The following is a 25,942-nucleotide window of genomic DNA, read 5'->3' as shown; positions in this document are numbered from 1 at the left end:
AGCTTCCATCACCCGGGGTAGCCGCCACCAAGTCTCCTGTCCTCTTTCTCCCTTTCCTTCTTCCTCTCCTCCTCCTCCTTCTTTCTCCTCTCTCTCTCTCTCTCACACACATCCTCTCTCTCTGAACTTCCCTGTCCCTTTTTGCAAAATAACACACTCATAATTATAATACTAGTCCCATTATTAACTGCAATCATACATAAAACACAAAGTTGTTCAGGACTAGATCTGGGCCGTTCCTGAGAATGCTTAGCCCCTGCCAGGACCAGGGGTTACTGGTTAGTGTCACCTCCCTCCCCCCCGAGTCCCCTCTGTGCCGGGGATTCTCTAGTCAAGCCCCTGGGACTTGCTCAGGGCAGGAACGGCCCTCCGGCCAATGCTCACCTGGTGGCGTTGAAACCGACCCCTGGGTGTTGAGCACGTGCATTGTTCCCTGTGGGAGCCTCCTGAGAGGGGGGCCGGTCCCGGAGAGCCTGGAGGAGACTCGGGGGAGAGAGGAGAGGTGGTCACACGTTCCCCCATGACCTCCTTTCAGTATCTGGGAAAACCATTCCCAGTGCCATTTAAGACAGCTCGGGTCCCACCGCATCTTTAGTATTATCATGTAGGACAGTCCTGTGGCCTTTTCAGAACATCATGAGACACCAATAGAACTCATTCTCTCCTATGAATGAGGAACAATTTTGCTAGGAAAAAAATAAAACCACTTTCTATGTACGTGATTTTAAAAAGTTACAGCCATGAACAAACCATAAACCAACAGGTGCCCCTAGATTTAAAAAAAAACAAAAAATCTTTTAAACATTTAAAATAAGAACAGTTGACTGTTTCCAAGATTTTTTTCACGTGCATTTTAACGCGCCTCCCTGCTTCCGCCACCCCCAGGTTGTGCACCGTCCACACAAGTGCAGGAATCATCCTGGAGTGGTGTTAACACGATTTCAACATGCGTTCGCTCGTTACTTATCTATGCTGTTGGCTAAAAGAATTTTTCGGTATTTCTTCATCCCGATGTTTAGTCACTCACTCACTTATTTAATCATTCAACAAAGAGTTATTTGGTGCCCACTCTGTAAGTAAATTGTAGCAAATGCTTTAAAAATTATCAGAGGATAACTCAGTATTGAAAATATTTTTATTGACTTTTTCTTTGAAATGGGGAAAGGCTGCTAATTTGCCTTTCAGCAGGGACCTCCCCCGGTCAGCTCCAAGGACACAGCTGCTCGATTCTCACATGTCGCCCACCACGGCCTCACAGCTTGGGGCCCTCCTCTTGTACCGGACAGTGTAGCCAGGGCCTAGGAAAGGGGGTAATTCCTAGACATCAACCAGCAGAATGTCCTCCCGGCACTCTGGACCTGCAGCAGTGAGGAGAAGGCAGGTCACAGGGGGAAGGTCCCCTCTGACCCCCCGGGTGGTGGATTCCTCTGGGTGGTTCCACTCCAGACCAAATCCGACACCTGTGGGAGCTGTGCCCACACAGTGGACAATGAAGGGACCAAACCGAGCCCACTCGCCACTCGCCCAGCCACGCAGCCTGGCAGGACGCTGCGTCCACTGGAAAAGGGGCTCCCTTTCCCAACTAGCGCAGATGCACCGGCGCTGGCTCCACGCCCAGGTCGCTTCTGAATCAAGACACTGCCTTGGTTTTTCTTACCCACCACTGTACCGCTGTGTTCTAGCTGGAGCCGACCCCTCACCTGAGGTCAAGGGTAAAATCATCTTCGTCCCTCTTCTGCCTGTGCCCGTGGAAGGCCCCAGTTTTAACCAGAGAAGAGCAAGGCCGGCAGGGTTGCTGGGGCGGATGCTGGGCCCTGCTCCTCCAACATCCCAGTTCATGGGTTGTTTTACTTTTTAACCGGAGGACAGGTTAAAACTGGGGAACCACCTGAGGCATAGCGAGCGTCCCCAAATGCTTGACAGTCACCAGGTACGTTGTGAGACTTAACTGCAGTTTCACTTCATTCTGTGAGAGCCTAAATATCTGAAGCTTTCCATCAAGGCAGAAAATGAAAACAAAACTCTGTGTTCTAATTATCCCGAACCCCAACCCCTAAACCGTTTCTCCTGCCATGTTTCCCACGGAGCATGTTTCTCCCTCCTGGCCTCCCGTGGGTCCTCCGTGACTCTGACACGTGTTCCAGTCACCAGGACGCACCCCTGCCGTGTCCACAGCCCTTCAGTGGGAGGCTGGAGCAGGGCATGGGGGGTGGGCTTCTCCACGTCTCTTTAGAAAGTGTCAGTGGAGGCTGCCAGCTTCTCTCCTTTGTGCTTCTTGGCTCCAGCACCTGAGAACCTGAATCCACATCACTCCCCACGAGGGAACTTGAGGCTGAGGAAGTTCTCCTGGTCACCCTGGCAGCACTGTCTCCCTTCAAACCTCCATGGCATTTAGAGTCAATAGTTGCGATGGTGCAGATGCTCTGCCAGATCACTTCACATACGATATCACATTGAATATTCCCAAGAACCTCATAAGAAACTGAGGCCCAGAGAGTTCAAGTGATTGGCCCGAGGACACACAGCAGTGGTCCCTGGTCTTCAGACCCTGAGTCCAGCATGCTTTCCCCTCAGCGTCCCCCAACCACGGTCACTGTCTTCGTCCCGGCTGCCACAGTGGTGCCCTCAGCACTGCCGTAAGCCATCTGTGGAGAAAATCAAAGTCTGTCTGTGAGGTCCCACCATGAGGCGCTCTGAGCAGGTGAAGTCCACGGACCTGGGGAGGGTCCCGGGCAGGGTACCACCAGCCATGGCTTCACATGCTCGGATAGCCGACTCTCTCTCCATCCTCTGTTGGTCCCGGAGGATCAGGCAGTGGGTTACTCCATTGGCCAGGAGAGCACATCCCAGACTCTCTGTGAGCGAGGCCTCCACTGGAAGGGGAGCATTCCCCCTTCCTCTCAGCACAGCTGTGGAACGACCTGCATTTGAGAATGAAATCTAGAACCACTGGTAACTGGGGTACCTAAAACACGTTCTCTATGCATTCCTGTTCACACAGATGCAAAGTAAAACAACAAGAATAACAAATCTCATCTACCTTGTCATATGATCACAGTGTGCTTGAGCTACTGCCTCTTTTTTTTACATGATGTCTCTACCTTTACCCCAAATAGAACATCCTATAATCATCAAGTAATACAGTATATCAAGGCCTCAAGTCTACCTTGTCACATTTTACTCTGGCATAGAAATCTGCTTCTTTCCCCATAAAGTCAAAAAGAAGGAGTTGAGTAGTAATATATGTGTTTTCAAATTTAGTTCAGAATCAAGCTGTAATCACTGTGCTCAACTGGTAGTTGAGTGATGGCAAAAGGTAATACTGCAAATGATTCTTCAGTGGATTTCAGGAAATAAAGAAACTATTTTCAGCAGAAAAGCTTACTATTTTTGCCTCTCTGCTGTCAGAGACGACAGTGTATGTAGTGCTTAAAGATGAAATCTTTGGAGTCAGAAAGATCTAGATTCATATCTGGGTCCTGCCAACTTACAGGCTCTGTAACTTGGGGATTTTGTTTGTCTTCTAAGTTTTAGTTTCACATCGATAGAATGGGGATAATGTTAATGTCCACTGCTAAGTCCATAGAGGATCAAACAACATAATGTAAGTAAAATGATGAGCAGGTTGCCTAAGTAAACACTAAAAGTAATGTGAGTTGCTCTTATTGTTATTACTTATCAGAGTCAGCGCAGCACGTGGTTAAGCACTGACTCTGGCACCAGACTGTCTGCATCCAAGTCTCACTTCCCTTACTTGCTGTATGAACTTGAACAGGTCACCTAACTTCTTTGTGCCTCACTTTCCTCATCTGTAAAATGAATTCTCATAGCGTCTACCTCATAGGGTCGTGAGGATTAAATGAGTTAATATAAGTAAATCACTTAACAGCATCGTCCAGTAGAACTTTCTATAATGACGGGAATACCCGAGATCTGCACCTTCCAATATGATAGCAACTAGACACATGTAGATGCTGAGTACTTGAACTGTGGCTAGTACAACTAAGGAACTGAACTTTAATTTAATTTAATTTTAATTCATTTAAATTTAAATCGCCCCTTGTGGCTGGCGGCTACCACATTGGATGGTGCAGACTTAGAACATTGCCTGATTCTCGTAAAACCTGTCGTAAAAAAAAAATTTACATTATTTAGTCAAGGCTAACCTAAGTGGGCTAGTGAGAAGCAACAGTGGTGCTGGCGAGGTGGTTTACAAACAAGCAACTACTTATTACCAGCAGTGACCGTAGGGTGGGGAGGAGGGAAAAATCATTTTCCACTAATTCACGGAATCCAAGATTGACAGCACTTGAAGTAAGGGCTGTGTGGTGAACTAATAAATCATGTGAATTACATTGACAACTAAGTTCATTCTTTCCCAAACTTTTTCCTTCATTTCAGTTTTGATTTTCAATACAGTTATTATGTATATTATAAAGCACATACTCCATGGAAGAGAGCTTGTGATTTCCTAAAAAGTAATTTCCTCCCAAAAGGGTGTGTGTGTGTGTGTGTGTTAGTAACTTTCTTGTTTATCAAAGAAACAGAATACTGATCATTATGAAACAGCATAAAAGACGAGAACTCAGAATGTCAATATCGGTGAAAGGTGTTTAACTTGAAAAAGCACCGTATTTTATGTCGGTATAAAAAAACAGAAATATTTTAAATGGAATATTGAAAAAATCAGGGTGTAAAAGTATTTGGTGTCACTGAGTATGACATATGCTTCATCCTTTCCTCTGGTCCAGGTAATGGCTGGTCTTCTCTATAGTGAACACACACTGCGAATTGCACACCACTTAAATCAACACATAATATGAAAATACTATGTATAATGCTCCATTTTCCTTGAAAGCGGGAGGAAATAGCTCCACTTAAATTGCCTAAGCAGAAGGCAGTGATGCTGAGTGTTGGGCAGGCTTTATATTTGGTTTGGTTTGAGTTTCTAAGTTTCATTATTATCTCAGCAGTCAGGTAAAGGACGTTTAAATCCGGGTGCAGGAGACCAGTGTCAGAAAAGGGACACGAGTCTTTGTTAATTGCAAAAGAAACAGTCTACGACCTGAGAAGGGCGCCCTCCTTCAGACTCCAGTATCGGGGAAGGCTGAGAAGTATTTATTTACCCGTGCCAGCAGCTAATAACAGAGGTCATATCTGGAAGCAAACTGATTAGGCATGACACGTGAAATTATCTGAGAAGGCTTCATCTTCTAATCATATTCAGATCTAAAGCCTATCTCTGAAGGCCCAAACCCTGGGCCAGCCTTTCAAATACTAAATTCCCCTTATCTCTGCCCTCAGTCACCTGGAAGGGTCCACTTTGCTTTCCACAGCAGAAGAATCTTCCTGTAGAGGTAGGCTGCCAGTATGTAAAGGATCCTTAACTTGGAGCCCATCAGCCCCTTGAGGGCCATAGATAGACATCCTGGGTCTGTAGTGAACCCCCTAAAACTACCTGCAAAGTGTATGTATCTTGTATTTGTCACTGTGTTTGTCCATGGGAGGAAGGGGCAGTAGTTATTATCAGATTTTTAAGGGGCTGTCCCCGTAATCTCAGTAGCATGCCATGAAGAAAGCAGATGACTCCAAAATATTTTTCACCCCAAAATCAAAGTGATCATAGCAAACACTTTCACCAATAGTGTGTCTAAAGCAGTCCCACTTTCTCCAATTTAGACAGTTTTTGTAAATGTTATCTTTATCCTGTATTTTTAGAAACCAAAAAGTGTTCTGAAATTTTTTTCAACTTAGGAAAACTATGTTGGATGCACTTGAGAATTAGACCAAAGATTCTATGTAAAGTATTCTAATAATGCACTTTTATACAGTCATCCCTCGGGATCCATGGGGATTGGTTCCAGGACCCCTGCGGATCCCAAAAGCCACAGGTTCCGCACCCACAAATTCAACCAGCCTTACATTCCGCTCTGCATGTCAGGTTGAGGACCACTGAGACACATGGCTTGGCATACAGTCCATGCTTTGTAGGTGACACCTGCTGTTGTCACCGCCATAATCAGTGCCTGCTCCACCCCGACTCCTCTTTCCAGCTCTCCACCCATCCCACCTTAGGGGGTGGAGATTTGAATGTAATGACCATGGAGAATTGGCTGCAATTTTCATTTTTCTTATAGATTTTTTAAATCCCATAGACATAAATTTAGTCATCAACATGTCTTAAGGAGTAAAGCCACTATTTACAGTGGCCAGGACATGGAAGCAACCTAAGTGTCCATCGACAGATGAATGGATAAAGAAGGTGTGGCACATATATACAATGGAATATTACTCCCATATTATTATTATTATTATTATATATTATTATTAATATTATTACCATAAAAAGAAAAGAAATTGAGTTATTTGCAGTGAGGTGGATGGACCTAGATACTGTTAAACAGAGTGAAGTAAGTCAGGAAGAGAAAAACAAATACCGTACGCTAATGCATATATACAGAATCTAAAAAAAAGAAAAAAAAAAAGGTTCTGAAGAGCCTAGGGGCAGGACAGGAATAAAACACAGACGTAGAGAATGGACTTGAGGGCACCAGGAGGGGGAAGGGTAAGCTGGGGACGAAGTGAGAGAGTGGCATGGACATATATACACTACCAAATGTAAAATAGATAGCTAGTGGGAAGCAGCCGCATAGCACAGGGAGATGAGCTCGGTGCTTTGTGACCACCTAGAGGGGTGGGATAGGGAGGGTGGGAGGGAGATGCAAGAGGGAGGAGAGATGGGGATACATGTATACGTATAGCTGATTCACTTTTGTTATACGGCAGAAACTAACACACCATTGTAAAGCAATTATACTCCAATAAAGATGTTAAAAAAAAAAAAAAGAGTAAGGCCATAAGGTTCTAATTCTTAATGCTAGAGCCAATGAGCAAGAATCTTCTTCTCTGGGCTATGTCCTTCCTCTTTCCCTCTATTCATGAGAAAGGCTCATTTCCACATGATTTTTCCTGTGTTATAGACCGCTTAAAAAATAAGGCAGTATAGTGCCTGGGTTGATGTATAGCAAACTCAAACAGACAATAAATTTCATTTTTAAGCAGTCAACCTAATATAACAAATATCTACTGGACACCAGCTAGATACTGGAGTTGAAAGTGGGCTAAAATAAGGTGAATAAAGCAAACTACCCCAAGTATTGCTAATCCAAAAAAGTATGAGCTATAATGTATTGAGCCTTTGTCAATGCGCCATGCATTGTGTTAGCTGCTTTATATGCATTATCTCATCCTACTCCTTTCCTATGATGGAAGAACTATTGTTATTATCTTGTTCCCAAGTTATTTAGAGCTTATACAGACCCATCCATTTGGCATAGAAAGCCCCTAAACGAACAAACAAATACTATAGCTCCCTGGTCATTTTCCAGCACGTCGTGTTGGTGTTAGGAAAGCATATAGTCCCAAGTGTGTGGTACATCGTGAACACAGCATAAGAACTAATAATAATAACAACAACAATAATAATAGCATTCTACATAGATTACCCCATAGGAACGTCAGTCCTGTTTCAGAGACAAGAAAACTGAGTCTCAGAAAAGGTGAAAAAGTCACCCAAGGCCCCACTGCTAGTAAGCGTCGGAGCTGCCCTTGAACTCTGGCCACTTTGCCAAATACCCAATACTTCTGAGACTTGTGATGGATAAACTCACCACAAAAAGCCTTACAGCCTCCTGGATGCAGAGGCTGTGGCTGTAGAGGAAAAGTCCCTTTTGCCTATTTTAGTGTCCAGATTCCTCTCCTTCAAGTTCAACGGTGAGGCCTCCCTCCTCGGACATATTTCTTTCTAGAGTGCCTCCAAGTAAGAAGGCGCAGGCCCCGTGGAGTGTTTTCTTCCTCTTGAACTCAGGGATCCCTCCTGTCCTGGCAGGAAACTTGAACCCCTTCCAGGAGCAGAGTTCACCTGGCTGCCCTCACCACGGAAAGCTGTTGCTACACCAGATGCACTTCCACCTCCCGCTGACAGCAACAGCTGGGGGCCACGGCTGTTCACCTGAATTCTAATTAGGGTGGTTTTTATAATGGGGAAACGAGTGCGATTCTAATTAGTAATTGTCCATCTTTTTCTCGATAGGTAGCCCCCAGTCAAAGCAATAGCCTCATTGCACTGGTTCCCTTGCCAAAAGATGGCCATGCTGTAAAACAGAAGAAAAAGTAAAGGGGGTTAAAGATACAGGGGCGCATAAAGAGGCTTTTTGTGCTGCTAACAAGCTTCTCTCTCTCCCAATTCACTTCTTAGGTCCATGGCGCTCAGGTAGTAGGTTCTGACATGGTTGTGATGGTTGAGTTCACCAATCCTTTAAAAGAAACTCTGAAAAATATTTGGATTTACCTGGATGGTCCTGGAGTGACGAAACCAATAAGGAAGATGTTCCAGTGAGTGCTGGGAAAGTGGGGAGGTGAGGTGGGGTTATAGGAAGTTCTGTCTCTCTCCATGTTTTCCAAACTCACATCCAATCCCCAGTGAACATGTCTGAGAAGCTGCTACCTCCAAAAACACAGCGTTGGTTTGACCAGCACTTCCATCATTCAATCTTTAAAACCACCTTAATGGGGTGGGCACTATAATTAGCTCCCTTTGGTGGTGGAGGAATTTGAGGCTTTGAGAGGTTGACTGGTTTGTCCCAAGTTGTGCATTTTATAGAAGTAAGCCAACGTCCAGACGTGGCTGGCTGATTCCAGATCCCGAAGTTCAAGAGTTTTGCCCTACTCCTTCCTCGTGTATTCATTCTTCTCGTATTTACAGAGGTATCACGCAGAAAGATGTCCCTTTTCATGAGTCCTTTCTTTCCAACCCCACCTCCAAGATCTTACCAACCCGCTCTCTAGAACTGTTGCTTTCAGTAGAACAAAGGTGAGCCTAGAGAGTTCTAGACTTGGTTCCCTCCTCAAGGGACCAACGACCACCCTGCACTCTGTAGTAACACGAATGAAACTCTGCTTCTTCCACACCTCGCGCCATTAGATTGTGCCCTACGGTTCTCAGCTTCTGTGACTTCTACTGACAAAGAGTGTCACCCAACAAGACAGCCCATTCCGTGTTCAGGTATTCTAGTCATTAGAAAACAATTCCACCTTTCTATCCCACCGATGATCCTAACCCCGTCATCTGGACCTGTACACAGAATAAGGCACATTTGTCTTCCATCTAATGGCTTGCAAATGTTTGCAAACAGCTGTCCAATCTTCCTTGCGTCTTCTCTCTTCCTACACTGACTTCATTCCCCTCATCCCTCATGTGGTTTCGGCTCCCACCCTCGGCCACGTCCTCCAACTTGTCAGCACTCCTCTTAAAGTGTGACACCCAGAATGGATCCCAATCTTTGAGGTTTATTACTTTCATTTCTACCACAAAGAAGTCCCTGTCAACATCAATCAATCTAGCATGTTTCCTGTGGGGTGACCTTCTAAGGTATAAAAAAGGAGGTGCAGGGATTTGGAAACTGCCTTATGACCCAGATATGTTAGGAATTTCCCCAACGCCCTTTATGGAAGCTACCCCGCTCGGAGTCTGTGAGACAAATGCAAGGCCTCTTTCACCCTTTCTGAAGCACCTTTAAAGACAATGTGTGCACTAGGGGCTCGTTGCATTTCTTTGAAATTACAGTGCTCACAGCTTCTGCATCCCATCATTTAAGAGGTACCTGATGCTGGAGGATGCAATAAACAACAGAGAAAATAATTTGAGTGCTTTTTTTTAAAATGCAAGCACAAAACATAACAACCTTCCTGTGCTAATAGGGAAGCCGCAAGAAAAAAAAAAAATTAAATTAGAAATCAACCCCAGCTAGAGCGAGAGGTCGGTAGAGCTAGCCCTGCTTTCATCAGAAACGACAGTCTCACTCACCCATCCTCACACCTTCCCGCTCGAATCAGATGCAAGAATCGCTCAGGCAAAGTGAAACACATTTCTTCTTTAAAACAGCCCCCTGCTGTAGCCAATTTTTTCTTCTCCAACAAGCCTGATCTGAGGGTACCAGAACCTCCTGCCACCTTGACACCTTGGCTGTGCAAGAATTCCACCTTGATCCCAAACCAATGCAAGGAAGGAGATAATCTGTGTATTAGAAGAAAGATGAATCCTAGCACAGTGCAATGACCCACCATTTAGGAGACACAGGGCTCAAAGGGCGTTGAGTGTCCAGGTGCATTTCTTACTGTTAATATCTGACATTGGGGTAGGACAAAGTGGGGTGAACTGGGGAAAGGATGGAAGAGGCCAGTCCCTACACAGTGGACACAAAGCAAATGTCCCGCCCACACTCTGCCATTGGCTCTATCAGTAATCACCTTCAACGCATAGGTCTATGGCAGATCAGTAACAGACAGAGAGCCAGTTCCTCAATCTCTTATGGGGATCCAGATCCAGAGGGTGGATCTCTGCAAAGCAAGGGAAGCTTTATTTCTCAGAGACTGTCAAAAATTGTAAATAACTTGACATAGAAAATACTTATGACCTAGGGTGGGCTTGGGACTTTGGAGAGACCACTGGTTTCTCTGTTTCCTCCTGATTCCTCCTCACACCTTCACAGCCCAGACCTGAGCCAGCCAGCACCCACATCCGATCGGATGGTTGAAACACTACAGTGTACCCTATACCGCCAAGACCTGATCAAAGAGCGGCAGATCAATGTAACAACTTGGACCCTTAAGAAGTGCAATTCTGTAGAACCAGAACCCTTCACAAGACTGTATTCCTTTCTCAAGATACACGCCTTGAATAGTCAAGGGAGTCTCCACCCCACCTGCCCACCCAAGGGCCCTAGGCGTTAGGGGGTCTGGAGCTCCAAGCAGAGGATCTGGAAGGCGGGAGCTAGCGAGCAGGGAATTGAACGAGGAATAGGTGGTGCCATGTCCATTCCTCAGTCAGGACACAGTCAACTCCACTCCAAAATGATTTACCTTCCTGCTCTCCCCCCGACCTCCCCACACCTTCCTCAGATGCTCGGAGGTACTGCTCCCACAGACTTGTAGCTATCCAGCTTCTGCACTTGATACTTCTGCAACATCAAATAATTCATCTTCCAGATTCAGTTTTCTCTTTAAAAAATGATGAGGTTCCGTAAGTTACTTTAAGAGAAAAGTTCCCCGACTTTGTGATTTTGTTTTAAATTTTGAGTCTCTCAAGTAGGACAGAGGGCTCAACACGTGGAGGACAAACCATAGACAGTTGCGGTTTATTGTGATAATAATCCCCTACACCTGCCCGTGCTCAAGATGATAAATGGCCAGTGTATCTTGATTGCTCAGCGCATTACTGAGAATCATTTATCACAACATCTATCCCTGGGAATATAGGATTATTCCAGTATTACTCCACTTTTTTTTTTTTTGAATTTTATTTATTTATTTTTTATACTCCACTTAGCAAGATGGGGAAAGGATCTTTTTCTTTCTTTGTGCATGCATTTTTCCGTAGGCAAATGCATACTTAGGCATGCGTGTGCCTCTTCATGTATGAGTATCTTCAGAGATGCTCGTGAGTGGGCCTAGACACATGGCTGAATATCATTACGGGGACGAGTTGATGAGTTAGATCAAATAATGAAGTAAAGCTCAGGGTTTGCAGTTTCTGTTTGAGGGAGTTGCCTGCACTCTAGGCCCCAGGCCATATCCTTAAGCAGGACAACTCTTTTGCAAAATGTTCTGGATGGATCACCTGGGGAAACCAGGGAAGAATGAATGAATGGATCAGGGTAAAAACAGCACAGCTACTGAGAAATAAATATCTAAAAACCTATATTCATATTGAAAAGATGATTTAAATTAAGGGTAGAGAATTGTTTCTCTGCATACAAGCCAGAAGAACTTTCCTAAATTATGTTGCAGGGAGTTCAGGCAGAAAATGATGACCACAAAGGTGACGGTGATAATAATAATAATAATAGCAAAGCAGCAGCAGCAACATATGTCTAATACGTGGTATTTAACCACATCTTGCCATGGTTCTAAGCGCAGGACAAATACTAACTCACCCACCCTCTCCACACCCTTTTCAGTATTTCATAGTGTCCTTTTACAGGTGAGGAAACCCACAGTGAGCTCAGTGTCTTTCAAACCTTGAATCATAAAAGTAATTTACCAAGTTGGAAAAATACTCCCATATGTAGGCTCCAGGTGTGCACTTGTCACATAATTTGGCTTTTCTATAACTCAGTAAGATAATTTATATAGCCTCATTTCTAAAGAACAAAAATTAAGAACTAATGACAAATTAATTGAGACATTGAGACTCTCAGAACCAGTGCCTGGAGCAGCCCTAGAGAGAGGAGCCCCCTAGCCTTAGAGGCATTTCCCAATTCACTGGCCACAGATACAAGAGTAAAGGGATTTCTTATTTAGCAGCTGAATTTCTAAGATTTGGAGCCCTTCCCCTTTTCATCCCAGAGGACGTACACCTGCAGCCAGGTAAAATACGTATTGTTTTAGTGATCTGTGAGGATATCATGGGATTCTAACTTTATGTAGACTAGGTCAAGCACAGGTGGATGGCCCCATATTTCTCCTTCGCTTTGGCTCTGTCTAAAGTGATGCGGTACGGCCCTGACCTCCAAGGGCAAATGGGGGCTCTTGTAGCTGAGGCCTTTGGACCACTCTAGACTCACCGACAGTCCCCTTCTGTGCCAGCCTCCACCACCACTCCAGTTCAAAGCCAGTGTTGCCGTCAGCTCCTTAGGTCCCCAGGCCACCCCGTGGAGCTTGTAGGAAATGCCCTCCCAGCCCCTGGGCCCTCGCTCAGGGGTCTAAGGGTCTACCCACCAAACTCCTCTGCACAGCACGTTCTTCATTTCTGAGCACCCTCTTTGTGTCCCCAGTGTGTGTCTCTGTTCTTCCAGGGTCTGGGCCATCAGGATCTGTGACTGTGGAAGATGCCACAGGCTCCTTAGGACCTCAGAGTCCTCGTCTGTAAAATGGGACAGTAGGATGAAGTGATTTCTAAGTCCTTTCCAACTCTGACATGCTGTGCCCCAATAACCCCATAAAAAGAGTCTGGTCCCTTTTCTCTCTTTTTAAGACATGCATGGGGGTCTCCATTCAAATCCTTGATGCTCTCCCAGAAAAGCGCAGGCCAAGGGTTATATGCAAAGCTGCCCAGCACACGCCTGGCCTGAGTCAGAGAGCGGAGACCAGGAGTCCTTCAATAACAAGACCTGCAGGAAGCTCTCAATACTGAACAAAAGGGCATCTGTCTTGCTTGAGAAATCAGACATATGAAAAAGCAAGCACAGTGGTCGGAAAAGGCGTTTCATTGGAGGATACAGGATGAAATATAGAGAAGTAGAAAGAGCATGTGCTTTAGAAACAGATAAACTTGGGTCCAAATCTTGCCTTTGCCCGTTAATACCTGTGTGACCATGGAAACGTCACCTCCTGTGTTTAATCCCTTCATTTTTCTTAACTAGAAAATTTGTCGAATAGTATCCACCTCAGGGGACTATCATACATATAAAACCAGCATGTAATCTCCTCCTGAGTGTATATCACATCGGGAGTGGCGGGGGGGGAATATGTGAAATACTCCAGAGAAGCCTAAATTCCCCACCCTGCTTGACTTCGTCATCCATTGGGCTGGGCTTGGCCATGACGCTTAGGAAGACCTCAGAGCATGGCGGCTGCAGGGGACCAGGAAAAGCAGGACCAGTGAAGGTCCCACCATCAGGATGGATTAGGGCATCAGCAACAAATGCGTAGCAGCAAGGTATGTGGGCAAGGGACCAAAATCAATTGGTTGAAACAGGATTATGAATTACAGAGCAGGCTGGGTGATGTTCCAGATCCTGGGCCTGGGAACAGGTCTATCCCAAGGGGGTTGGCCAGAAGCAATTAGAGCGTCAGGACCTCAGTAAAGGCAGCTGGGGGTTCAGAGAGAAGTCTGATCCCAGGAGGGTACTTTAGCCCGTAGATGAACCGAGGGAGATCAGTCACGTCCTCAAGGCTGCTGCGGAAGCCTGGGGATAAGCTGAAGTTCAGCTGACTCATGGCTGGCCTGGTGCTCAGCTCGGCTCCACCACACATTGAACGGACCACATGCACCAGAAGGCCAGCTGACGCATCCGTGTGGAAGGAACCAGGACCCATGCGGCTGTCTCCGGCTGAGCCTCATCTAGGGGCCTCATTCGGGGGGGGGGGGGGGGGTGGTCACTGGAAATCAGCCACCCTGGCCCTTCCGTCTTCCAGCCACCGTCAACCAAAAGAAAGAGAGCCTGTGACTCAGGCAGCGGCCTCACTGCTTCCTGGTCAAGGTGGGAAACTGGATCTGCCTCTCTGGAGCATAAAACCTTTCCTGTCTCTTCCACCTTTTCAGGGAAATCCGGCCCAACTCCACCGTGCAATGGGAGGAGGTGTGTCGGCCTTGGGTTTCTGGCCCTCGGAAGCTGATGGCCAGCCTGACCAGTGACCGCTTGAGACACGTGTACGGCGAGCTGAACTTGCAGATTCAGAGACGACCGCCTATGTAGATGCACAGGGGCCTGAGATGGGCCCGAGCGCTTGGCCTCTTGTAGTCTTGGCTAAGGAAATTCTAATGCAAAAATAGTCAGCTCTTGCTTTAACTTAGCTGTGAAGACCCGGACAGGACTGGATAGAGCCCCAGAGTGGTGATGCCATGTGTTTTGAAGACACACTTTTCAGTGTGGCTATTCAATGTGGAAGTGAGTTTTTAATCGCTCCACCTTCCAAAGGATTCTGAGTATTAGCTTTAATTAAGGCCTAATGAAGCTCTCATAGCTCATAAGAGTAAAAGTTATCATTTCTCATCTCAAATGGCTGCAGCTCCAAGTATCAGAGGACTTCCCTTAGAAAGGGGATTTGCTCAATACCTAGCCTCATGTAAAACGGGGCTTCTCATCCCCCACTCAGGCTTTTCAGGGTAATGTACTCCCCAAACAGGAGGCAAGCACATGATTTGGGCCCTAGAATTCTATTCCCCTTTCTTGGAATCAGTTTTATCCTCTGTGTCAGAATATTCTTCCCAGGAATTGAGTGCAGCATCATTTTTCTTCTTGGCAAAGCCAGGGAAAGGTCTTTCATCTTGCACCTGCAGCAAAGCTACTGCCTGCCAAATTCCACAGATTTACCTTGTGAGAAGATGTGGCCCCATATTAACAAATTGCATTTGTGGAAAACTTAATCACCTAAGAGGAGATAAGAAAGCAGGTGCAATAGTCAGATCTATTGAATAATGTAGTTTTATAGTGCATTTTATAGGAGTTGTCACGCTGTGGGCTGATCAGCAGGGACCATTAGCCCTAACTTTAACCCTTTGGGGGCTGTAGTACTAGAAAGTAACAAGGCCGACTTGGGACGGTAAGGATGAGGAATTAGTCTCTTTAATTAGTAATTATACTTCACCTGTCTCTCTGGAAGCATCTCCTTTGCACAATGACAGGTCCAGATGCAGTTTTAGAGACGGAATAAACCCAACAGGTTGGAGAAGCTGGCAGATTTAGTGACCAGACACGTGGAAGGATGGACAGCCACTAATTCTCTTGTCCTTCACATCACCCGTGTTGAGACCTCAGCTCGGCACACGGGTGCTACGAGGTAATACGGACTCCACCTTGCAAACAGCCAGTCACACACACCCAAAGGCAGAGGACGCTGACATCATCTGTATTAGGCACCAAGGTTCCAACAGACAAGGCTATCTGGTATTTATTTGCAAGGCTGATTTATTGTCAAAATTACCCATTGATATGCCTAGAATGTGATTTGGGTCAGTAGACTGTGATTCTTAGCAAAAAAAAAAAAAAAAGAAAAGAAAGAAAGAAAAGAAAAGATGAACAGTGAGAAGGAAACTGGGGGAAACGTCCCAATGAAATTCTCTGGTCTCTACAAGCACATTTCTAAGCCTTTGAGACTGTTCCTGAACCTTCACACCAGGAATCCATGAGGGTCAGCTGGTCCCCTCTATAGGTACATCATGCCTAACTGTACTAAGTAATCTTCCAGCATTTGCCAAGCCTTCCAATACTCAATTCTAAAATGAAATGCAGTTTGCTGGACTGTTAAACTGGCTTAATATAGTATATTCTTATTAACTAGAATGTAATCAAAGCTTAAAATAAAGTTAATCTGATTGTATTTGCATCTGCACAGAAGTGAACACTTTTACTTTTCAATACAACATGTTACTAACCACAGCTGCTCAAGAAACCACCCTTCCTTAGCAGTAGATAACCCACCCTGGAGAGTGAAACAAGCATCTCTCCTTTAGAGAAAAGGACTCAAATGGGTAATGATGTTACAGTTAGCTTCCCTCACTGCTCTCTCTACATTTCTTTAAACTCATTCACCAAAGGAGCAAGTTTGGTTCAAAAATCAGTTTCCAGAAACTGCAAAATCTCTGTAGATATTTTTTCATGAATAATCCCATGAATCATTACGATGACTCAGTGGACAAGCCAGCAGGAATACCTATCGTAACGGACACATTTTGTGGTCTTAGAACAGAGATGGGAAATATATGACAGATATGTATCGGAGGTCCTATATTCATGGCAGACATCACTGAACAATTGCATCTTAGATAGGGCCTCAGGATCCTTCTCCACACACTACTCCAAGCAGCTATTACCAACTGATAAGGAGTTGGCACTCAAAATAAAACCTGTTCGCCATACCTACCTTAGAGCCAGCCCATCCCCTTTGACAAGTGGGACTCTACACTGTGTAATAATGCTGTGGCTCTAAAAATCATATTTTAGCACTGGTAACAAGCAGTGTATCTCAGATAGCAGCAGAGACTCTAAATTCTAGTCTTTGCCTGTTAAAGTCCTCTATGCTTTGAATGAATCCTTATTTGTGTTTATAACTTCGATGACTAAAGAGGGGTAACAATACTTTTATTTTCACAAGGTTCTTCTGGGAGTATATCAAGCAAGCCTTAACAACAACACATGCAAAACGATAGATAGATAGATACATAGATACATAGATACTTAGATACATAGATAAAGAGAGAGATGGTTGAGCGTGAGAGAGAGAAATGAGAGAGTGTATGAATATGGTTGTGTTTCAAATAATTTTACTGTGTCAACCCTTTAAAAAAGTAAATATTATTATTTCCAACCTGTTGATGAAGAAGCTAAAAAGGCCTAGGAAGCCATGCATAGAGGCAAATCAAGCTGGGGTGGGAGTAGGCAGTGAAATCAACCTCTGCTTTACTGTACGCTCTTTAAATCTCATTTTATCTCCCGGAGTTTTAAGAATACTGAATTAAAACCAACTCAGTACTCTTTGAAGAGTTGCAGTATAATAACAAATAAAAAATGTACAAATTTGTAATAGGAATATGGGGTGAAATGGAGTTTGTGCTAGACTCATTGGCAATCAAAAGTCACAAAGTTCCAGGTGTAAATTGATCATTGATGAACATCCTTCCAATGTTATTTTAAAATAGTCCACCCAATCGTCCATTTATTCATCTTTCCTACCCCCAGCTGTCCTCCCACCATCCAGCCAGCCAACATTCCAACCACCTGTCCATCCTTTATTCCAACCATCCATTTAGCCATCCATCATTCATTAATTATTGTATGCAAGCATGAATTCAACAAGTATTTATTGAACATTAAGCATCATACTAGAGATTCAAAGATAAAAAGCCCATGGTCCCTACCCAGAGAGAGTTCACAAAGCCAGATGGGAAGCCAGAGAGATAAATAGATAAAATATGTATAAAGTATGTATTTATCAATCTATAATTAGATGGGGATAGATATGTTAATAGAGGTATATACCTAGAGGACCATGGGAATAAAGAGAAAAAGATGCCTGAAAAACATCCCCTAGTACCTCCAAGAATAACGGAGAAAAGATTTAAGTTGCATCTTGAAGAAACAAAAGGAAAGGAGGAAAGATGGAGATCATTTGACGGAGAAGAGCTCAGGTAACAGCCTGGAGGAGGGAAAGAGGACGACCCTTCTTGGGAACTGCAGTTACCCTGGTCTGGGGGGGATGGTGAGTATCCAGCAAGGAGAGGCAGCGCTCTTCGTATTCACATCAGAATGACTCATGCGATCATTCATTAGAAAGTAGCTACAGAGATTCTAGCCACAGAAGTGCAGGTATGACTCACAGTTGGAGCACTTCCAGGAACTAGACTTTGTTCCTTCTAGGCTGTGTTGTGGAGAAAGGCTAGAAGAAGTTGCTGATCAAAAACTGGATTCAGAGCTAAAAACTACGGTGGGCCCAGGAGGGACAAGCGAGTATGGGGTAGAATACCTATTCAAGTCAGGGAGGAGGGTAGACGACGGGGCGTGGCTACGTTTGGGTTCAGGGATGGGAAATGAGGTGCACTAGGGCCCAAGTGGATACAGTGGGAGAGGAAGTGTGTCCGGGGAGCCGTCCATCTCACAAATGGATACAAGTGTGTGACAGGCAAGTTCCTAGAAGTTACAATTTGAGCATCCAAGTAACTACCAGGGGCAGGGATTGCTAAAGGCCCAGGATCTTGCTCCTAGGGCCGTGCTCACCTCTGTCTTAAAGGCAAAGCTGTACCCGTGAGAGCTCACTGCTTCTAGAGGCACTCCTTCCCCTCGGGACAAGCTTTCCTCTGCTCTCAGCACCTCAGCTCACTTCGACTCAGTTTTACCTTCATAAGCCTCTACAGAGGAATGAAAACACGAAAACCACATCAACATCTTCGGAATGTGTCTGTCAGAAATCACTCTATAAAAACAAACACATAAATAAATGAGAAGGGGAAAAAAAGCACCTCAGTTGCAGCAAGAAAAGTTACTAGGAAATTTTGTTCACCTCAATTGCCAGGAGTTTGGGAACATCTTCTAGCTTCAAAGACAATGGACATTTTTAAAAGATGCTTGATAAGCTTGCTGCTAATACAATTCATGAACTGCCGTTCATTTTCATGCTAACCATGGTTCTAGGACTTCAGTAATTATCTAAGCAATGTTTCACCACCCTGAAACTAATTCAAACATAAGGGGTCCTAATGACTACTTCCTATTCGTAAAAGCAAGTGCCTGTAACACAAACGATTGCTCTTTTCTTTCTGGTTTGAGCAAGTTTAGGCAGTGGGGAACTAGAGCACGAAAAAAATTAAAATCAGAATTTGTTATCTTATGATGGTAGAATATAAATAACCATAAAATCATTGTCACTCCTCCCACTGAGAGATGTGATCCACCTTTCCTGCCCTCCCCTTGAACTAGGTTGACTCTCCTGTCACTTTGACCGATGGAATGTGGTAGAAGCAACTCTACCAGTTCTCAGGCCCAGGGAGACGGGTGGCTTTCACTTCTTGTCTCTTGAAATCCTCTCCATGGAAGTCCTGAGCGTCCATGTGAAAGCTCAGCTTCTTTGAGTCTGCCATACTGGAGAAGCCACATGTAGATGCTCTGGTCAACCATCCTAGCTGAGCTCAGATTTCCAGCACCTCTACCAAGGCGCCCGACATGATAACAAAGCCATCGTGGCTTAAAAGGAAGAATGAAAGGAACTGGCAATATTTAAACTATTAGACTTGGGAGGACACATGTTAGATCTCTTCAAATGTGTGGAGATTAAAGTTAACAACAAACTTTATATCTCTATATCTCTGCATATTTTTTGGATAGGAAAGATAAAGTTCAAAACACTGAGCATTTCCTTCAGGCAGGAAGAACATTAATCAGTAAGTTGCTCTCCTGTCTGAGACCGCTGGGCTAAGTGCTCTGGTTATATCTTACTGCATTGCAGGTGACCTTGACTTTGAAGCTATGATTTTCGAGGCCTTTCCTCACCTGTGTCTCCATCAATATTTGGTTAGATACCACTAGGGATAACTTGAAGATGAGAGAGAAGACACAACAATGAAGGATGGCATTGCTCTTTCACAAAAACTTAGGAAATAGGACCATTCCATCGAGAACCTCAAAGAGATGTCAGTTCCCCTAACACCCCACCAACCCAGCTTTCCAATGAAGTACCAGGGGACAGTTAACGAGTCTGGTCACGAACCTACATGCCATTGTTTCTCCCTGAACATCTTAAAATGCCTTGATTTGCACACAGGTCGACTCTGATTTACCTCTAACTATGTGAAACAAAATGAAATAAAGTTAAGTTATTTTTATGTTAGCTATACCTAAACCCAAATTTTATGGCCACTGCTACAGGTAAGCAGCCTAACAGCCTAATAAAGATTTGTTGGATATTAGCCATGAACACAGGAAATGTCACTCTCCTGCCACAGTTGATGGCAGTGGCCCTAGACCAGTCTTGTCCTCTAGAAACGTGCCCTGAGTACTCACCAGTGGTCATAATGAGTTGCCATCCTCCTGCCCAGACTCTCCTCTACAAGAGCCTTTGTGCCAAAGCTGGGCCCATGTTCCTGTGCAGAGCCTTGCATCAGAGCACCATCCACGGAGCTGGGGATGATCCCTTGCAGTTCTGTGCCTGTTGTCCTACAAGTCAAGAGTAGTGGGGGAACACAGGGTCAATAAATGATGTACTCCCTATACTCAGAAAAAAAAAAAAAAGCACCATCCAAAACCCACAGAAGAGCCATATGCAGGTAAGTCCTCCGGGTCTGTGGCAGGATGCACTGGAGGTCCTTGCCACGCTCACCAGCCCAGACACCACCACTTCCTCAGAAAGCCGAGGGCATCTGCTTTGCCAGTCTATACCTTTCCCCAGAAAAGTTTCCTCAGCTTATAAGAACATGTCCTTATATTATGAACCATGGCATTTAATATAGATTTTGAATGTTTTCCTACCATAATGACATCTTTATTCTCCTCCTCTTAATGATATTTTATCATTTGCTTCTCCTTCTGTTTCTGGGGCTAGTTTCTTATGGCTAACATTACCCATATTTCAGATTTGGACGTCTGTATCTTCCAGGGATTTTAAGTGACAAGCTCACACTCCCACCAAGTGTTTCCATACCCAAACCAGGCCTGCCCAGGCTCAAGTGCCCATGGTATTTGCCTGCTGCTGCCAAACTTGATTTTCTGTATGCTGCTTTTATTATGGACACAAGGCCGAGCTCATGAGTATTATTCTTTTTCTTGGCTATAACCATGAATTCAAAAAATATGACTCTAATAAAGAAATCTGCTTTTCATGCAGATCATTAAAAGAAAAGCTAGGTATCTTCAATAATATCCCAATTAGCATTATTGAGTATACAATGCTAAAAACGCATATAGATCAACAAAGAGTTATTATGACATAAAATTGAAAAATAGGTATAATACAAGAAAAACACTGTCTATGATGAAAAACAATAGGCTTCAGTGATCTCCTCACCAGCAATGTTCAGCAGAAAATGAAGCCGTTATCTGGGAAATTTAAGCTAAAAAAAAAAAAAAGCCAGAGCTCACCTAAATAACCTAAATATTGAAAACATAATATAAAAGTGTTCTACTTCAACCATTTCTTTTCTTTAATCCTGGTTATCTCCTAAGAAATCTAATTTAAGGACAACCATGATATCTATGTATTCTCAGTGGTGCTTAATATTTTGTCCTATTAGTGCTCGATACACATAAAGTAATAATACATAATGAAGTCCTGTCTGTATATTGCTTTTTGAAAATTAAAACATCAGATAATTAGGTATGCAAAAGGTTACCTTTGCTGTTATTATTCTTCTTACTAGTATTATTACCAATAAAATATGCCATTAAAATCCCATGGCCTACTTGGCCCCATGCTGAATTGAGAAGCAGCAGAGTCCTGCCGAAACAGTGAGATAAGAGCTTGGCCTTGGGCACTGCTGGCTAGAGTGTAAATTGGTACAACCCCTTTGGAAAGCTGTTTGGCAGTGTCTACTGAATCTGAATACAGCTGTGACCCAGTAATGGCACTCCCAGATATATATCCAACAGAAATATGATGCATATATTCACCAAAAGATGAGTGTTCAAAAATGTTCATAGCATTCAAAATAACCAAAAACTTCAACAATCCAGGCATGGCTTAGCTGGTTGCTCTGGTTCAAGATTAGCTGCAATCAAAGTTAACCAGGGCTGAGGTCTCATCTGAAGGCTCAACTGAGAGGCTCTGCTTTCGAGCTCATCTGTGGGCTCCTCACAGATGCTGGCCTGAGGGCCTCAGTTCCTCACTGGCTGTTGGCTGAGGCCTCTCCTAGTTGCTTGTCCTGCTGGCCTCTCCATAGGGCAGCTCACAACTTGACATCTGGCTTCCACCATAATGAGAAAGCAAGAGAACAAGATGGAAACCAAAATCTTTTTGTAACCTAACCTCAGGAGTGACACCCTATCATTTTTGTCACATCCATGAAAAGTGAGTCACTGGGTCCAGCCCAAGGTCAAGGGGAAGGAATCACACAGAGATGAATATTAGGAGGCAGGGATCATTGGGGCTACCTTAGTTATGCCTCAATAAAATTTATGTTAAAAAATACTATTCTTAGAACTGCCAAGTGAAGTCACAGGGTCTGGCTACACCAGATTTTTTAGTTTTGTGTTGTCCTTCTTTGGCCTAAGAAGCTGTCCATGAATACTTATTGAGTTCTAATTCAATTTCTTCAGGCTTTTTCCTGCTTAACAGAAGACATCAAGCTTCAGGATTTACTTCTTGACAGACAACCATCTGATCAGACCCAAATGAGCATCTTTTTTTTAAATTTAATTTTTAAATTTTTTGGCCACACCACGTGGCATGGGGGATCTTAGTTGCCCAACCAGGGATTGAACCCACGCTCCCTGCAGTAGAAGCACAGAGTCTTAACCACTGGACCACCAGGGAATTCCCCCAAATGAGCATCTTTGACCTGCTTGCTCATCTCCTTCTCTAGCTAAGAAGGCAAAATCTGGATGCCAGAGACAGGGGAATTGCTGCTTTCACTTCAATATCACATTACAGACACAGCTTAGAAAAGAACCTGGAAAACCAACACCCTTCACAGTTAATATTTGTACCACCTCAATTGGGGTTCATGTCATCGTACACAAAAACCAACAAATACAGTAGAGATTGTATGGCAGACCATATGTTAACATGTGGGAAATGAATAACCTTTAAGTTTAAAGTAGATTATCTCTTTCCATCTGTGTTGTGCCTTGGCATGGCTTCCTTGACAATTCCTACTAAATGTTGAAAGAAGTTGTAGTATCTGGCTGACCCATCACGAAGATTTCCTTTGCCAAAAATGACTAACAGTTTCAAATGATTAAAATAGATCCCATTTCGGCAGCTCTCCACTTTTCCTCTTGTAAAAAGAGCTCTGTGGCTCTGGTGCATACATCACTGTGTACCTCGTGCTGAATAATCTGTCAATAGGCATTGCTGAATGAATGAATGATCACAATAGCCACCCAATGGAGTAGGGAGGGAGGGTTACTCTCCCTGGCACTCAGTTCAGGCTGCCCTGTCATCTCGGTTACTCCCATTCAAGTATTTTTCATGCTACTAAAATCCTAAAGTGATCTGTCTCCGGTAGTTCATTTCCTTCTTACCATTCCGCCTTCTAGAGTTGACCTAAGCTTTAAAGCCAAAATAATATCAAAGGGAACAGGGGTTAGAACTCGGCCGTTGAACACAGCTCGTTTGAACATAGCCCATTGTCTGCCTGCTCCTCCCTGGGAATGGAACATCCTGAAGCATTCTAACCTGAATTATCCTAACCAACTTTTCCCAGAAATCTACCTCCCATTTTCCCATGCACAAGCACCCTCAAGACAATAATCAAAGAGTCAGAAATAGCCTTTTCCCTCCTCATCTTACTGCCAAAGTGGTTTTAAACAACTCTGCAGAAGACATTAGTCACCCTAGAGCCCCTTCTGTTGCTGAGGTTCAGAATGAGGCTGGGTTTAGGGAATTTGGAGATTAGGGTTACAGAAGGGAGAAAAGCTGAGCTTTCATTTTCTATCTCAAAACTAGGTACCATGTGCTGACCTTCCCACAAATACAATTTCCCATCATGGACCAAACAACCACTCAAGGTAGTGAATCCCCAACCTGGTCCCCAAGCGGAGGCTGGGTTGCCAGCCCATCTGCTGGGAATAGTTTCATGAGGTTCTAAACTAGGCAAGAGAATGGATAAGATGATTTCTAAAGTCACTTCCAAGTCTAAATATTTATTATTATAAGATCTGTGTTTGATAGAAAACCTAACATTTCCCCATCTATGCTCTGAATCACTCACTCACTGTGTCATCTGGTCCTTTCTGTGACCCAGATGGTTATCATGGATTGCATTTGTAGTGTGTCCATAGATAAAAATATCATTACCTCGCTCTTAACCCATAATTTGAGCCTCATCAATACACCCTTCTGGCTGACTCTTTTTATCAGGTAAAGACAATATGCTCTTGAACTGCTAGTAATGAAAGATGGTAAAAGTAACAAAAAGAGAGAGCCTTCCAATTTATTAGCTAGATTCCCAGGCTTTTTCCACAGCACCCGAGGCCCAATTTTTAATGACAATTGCCTTTCAATGAACAACCATAGGGTATTATAAAAGCTGGTAAAGGTCTGGAAGCAAAAATGTGTTAAGGACTGGGCAACTGATAATAAACCAGCCTCCAAAAATGACTGTTAATTATATTAGCGGGTTGGAGGAGGTCAAATGTTCAAGAAACACTGCGTATATATGGAGACGCAAATTCATTGGAAAACCCATTGACTCATTGCTGGCCAACCACCATCCAGAAGGTGGATAAGCTGTGAGATGCCTAGGAGTGAGAAGACGGATCCGGGAGGAAACGCTGTCAGGAGCGAGAGAGCTGGAAAATGTGTGATGAGGTGGAGGCTCATTCCCCATCAGAGTTAGCTGGGAGAGGGACTCCTTTCTCATGGGAAGGGCTAGGCGCCCTTGGACAGAAAGGCTAGGCCAAAGTGGAAGGCCAGAGTGAACACAACCATGAAGGACCTGGGCCCAACAGAGGACACCACAAAATAGGGAGACAGGGCGTTTGCATAAGGGAGGGACCCAGTTAACCTCTAACCTCCCAGCTCCACATCCACCCAATATTGTTCCACCTCCCACCGGCCCCACCTCCACCGTGGGAAGAATTAACCAATGTTTTGGGTCTTTGGCCTTGGTCCTTGGGAATCATGTATCTCTTACTTCATCCACCAGGGGGCAGTAAAGAGTCTCCTATGGTGCGGAGCTGAGCTGGGCTCTTCGTCTGAAGTGGTTCGGTCCCCAGGGTCTATATAACCTGACTAAAGGTCACAGAAAATTGGGATGGCCTGCTCTGTAAAGAACAAGGCACTAGGGCTAATGATGCAATTACCACTTTCTGGGTCCTTCAGCTTAACAGAGCACAGGAAACACACCAGCCCTGGAACAAAAAGAGCCATGTTCAAACTCCATTCTTGTGTCCGTCTCTTTGCCTCCCCTGAAGTAATTTTCTGGGAAAGAAAAAGCCTGTCATTCCAGGTATACAGCTGTCCCGTTTAGAAGGAAATATAGATGTTGATTATTTCCAAATCCTGAGGGCTTTAAATGTATGAGAACTATGCCCTCAGAGAAATATGAATTAAAAGAAATGATGCTATGAAAAAAGGAAATGTCTTATGTCTCAAAAGACCAGTTCTGATCTGCTGATAGTAAATGCATTGGCGATAAGTCCTAAGAAAGCGGGGGAGGGGCTGCGCGGCCCAGGAACTGATCCACCACAACTCAGGGCCCCTCTTTGCACAGATTCCATCGCAGGGTCACAGTGGCTCTCTCCCCTCCCCTTCCCCTGGCCCTCGGGGGGAGGGGGTTCTCAGCATCTTTGCTTCCCCTCTGTATCCCCTCTCTCCTCTGGCTCATTTACATGTGCACATGAAAAATATTAGAGTTTGAAATTCTAGGAAAGCATGATGAAAGTAGATGCATGGCCTCACTGTGGCTGATCCTTAAATGGATCCAAATTAGACTGTGGGCAGTGCTGAGCACAAAACCAACGTCAACTTCAGAGCTCGCCAAAATGATTCTAGATTTGCGATTAAGATAAAGATG

At 44.3% G+C, this 25,942-nt stretch overlaps 1 protein-coding gene across 1 annotated transcript in view; it reads left to right on the top strand.

Moving 5' to 3' along the window:
- F13A1 (coagulation factor XIII A chain) overlaps window positions 1–16,042 on the top strand; it is a 144,148-nt gene extending 128,106 nt beyond the window's left edge. Inside the window, exons 15-16 of the mRNA XM_059940631.1 lie at window positions 8,258–8,394; window positions 14,324–16,042. Coding sequence (XP_059796614.1) covers window positions 8,258–8,394; window positions 14,324–14,477 — 291 coding nt within the window. The 3' untranslated portion in view covers window positions 14,478–16,042. The remainder of the gene's footprint in view (window positions 1–8,257; window positions 8,395–14,323) is intronic.
- The last annotated feature ends 9,900 nt before the right edge of the window (window positions 16,043–25,942 follow it).

The sequence above is a fragment of the Balaenoptera ricei genome, chromosome 11, assembly GCF_028023285.1.
Source record: "Balaenoptera ricei isolate mBalRic1 chromosome 11, mBalRic1.hap2, whole genome shotgun sequence".
NCBI lineage: Eukaryota > Metazoa > Chordata > Mammalia > Artiodactyla > Balaenopteridae > Balaenoptera > Balaenoptera ricei.
Note: the sequence above shows the minus strand (reverse complement) of the source record. Positions and strands in the feature narration are given on the sequence as shown.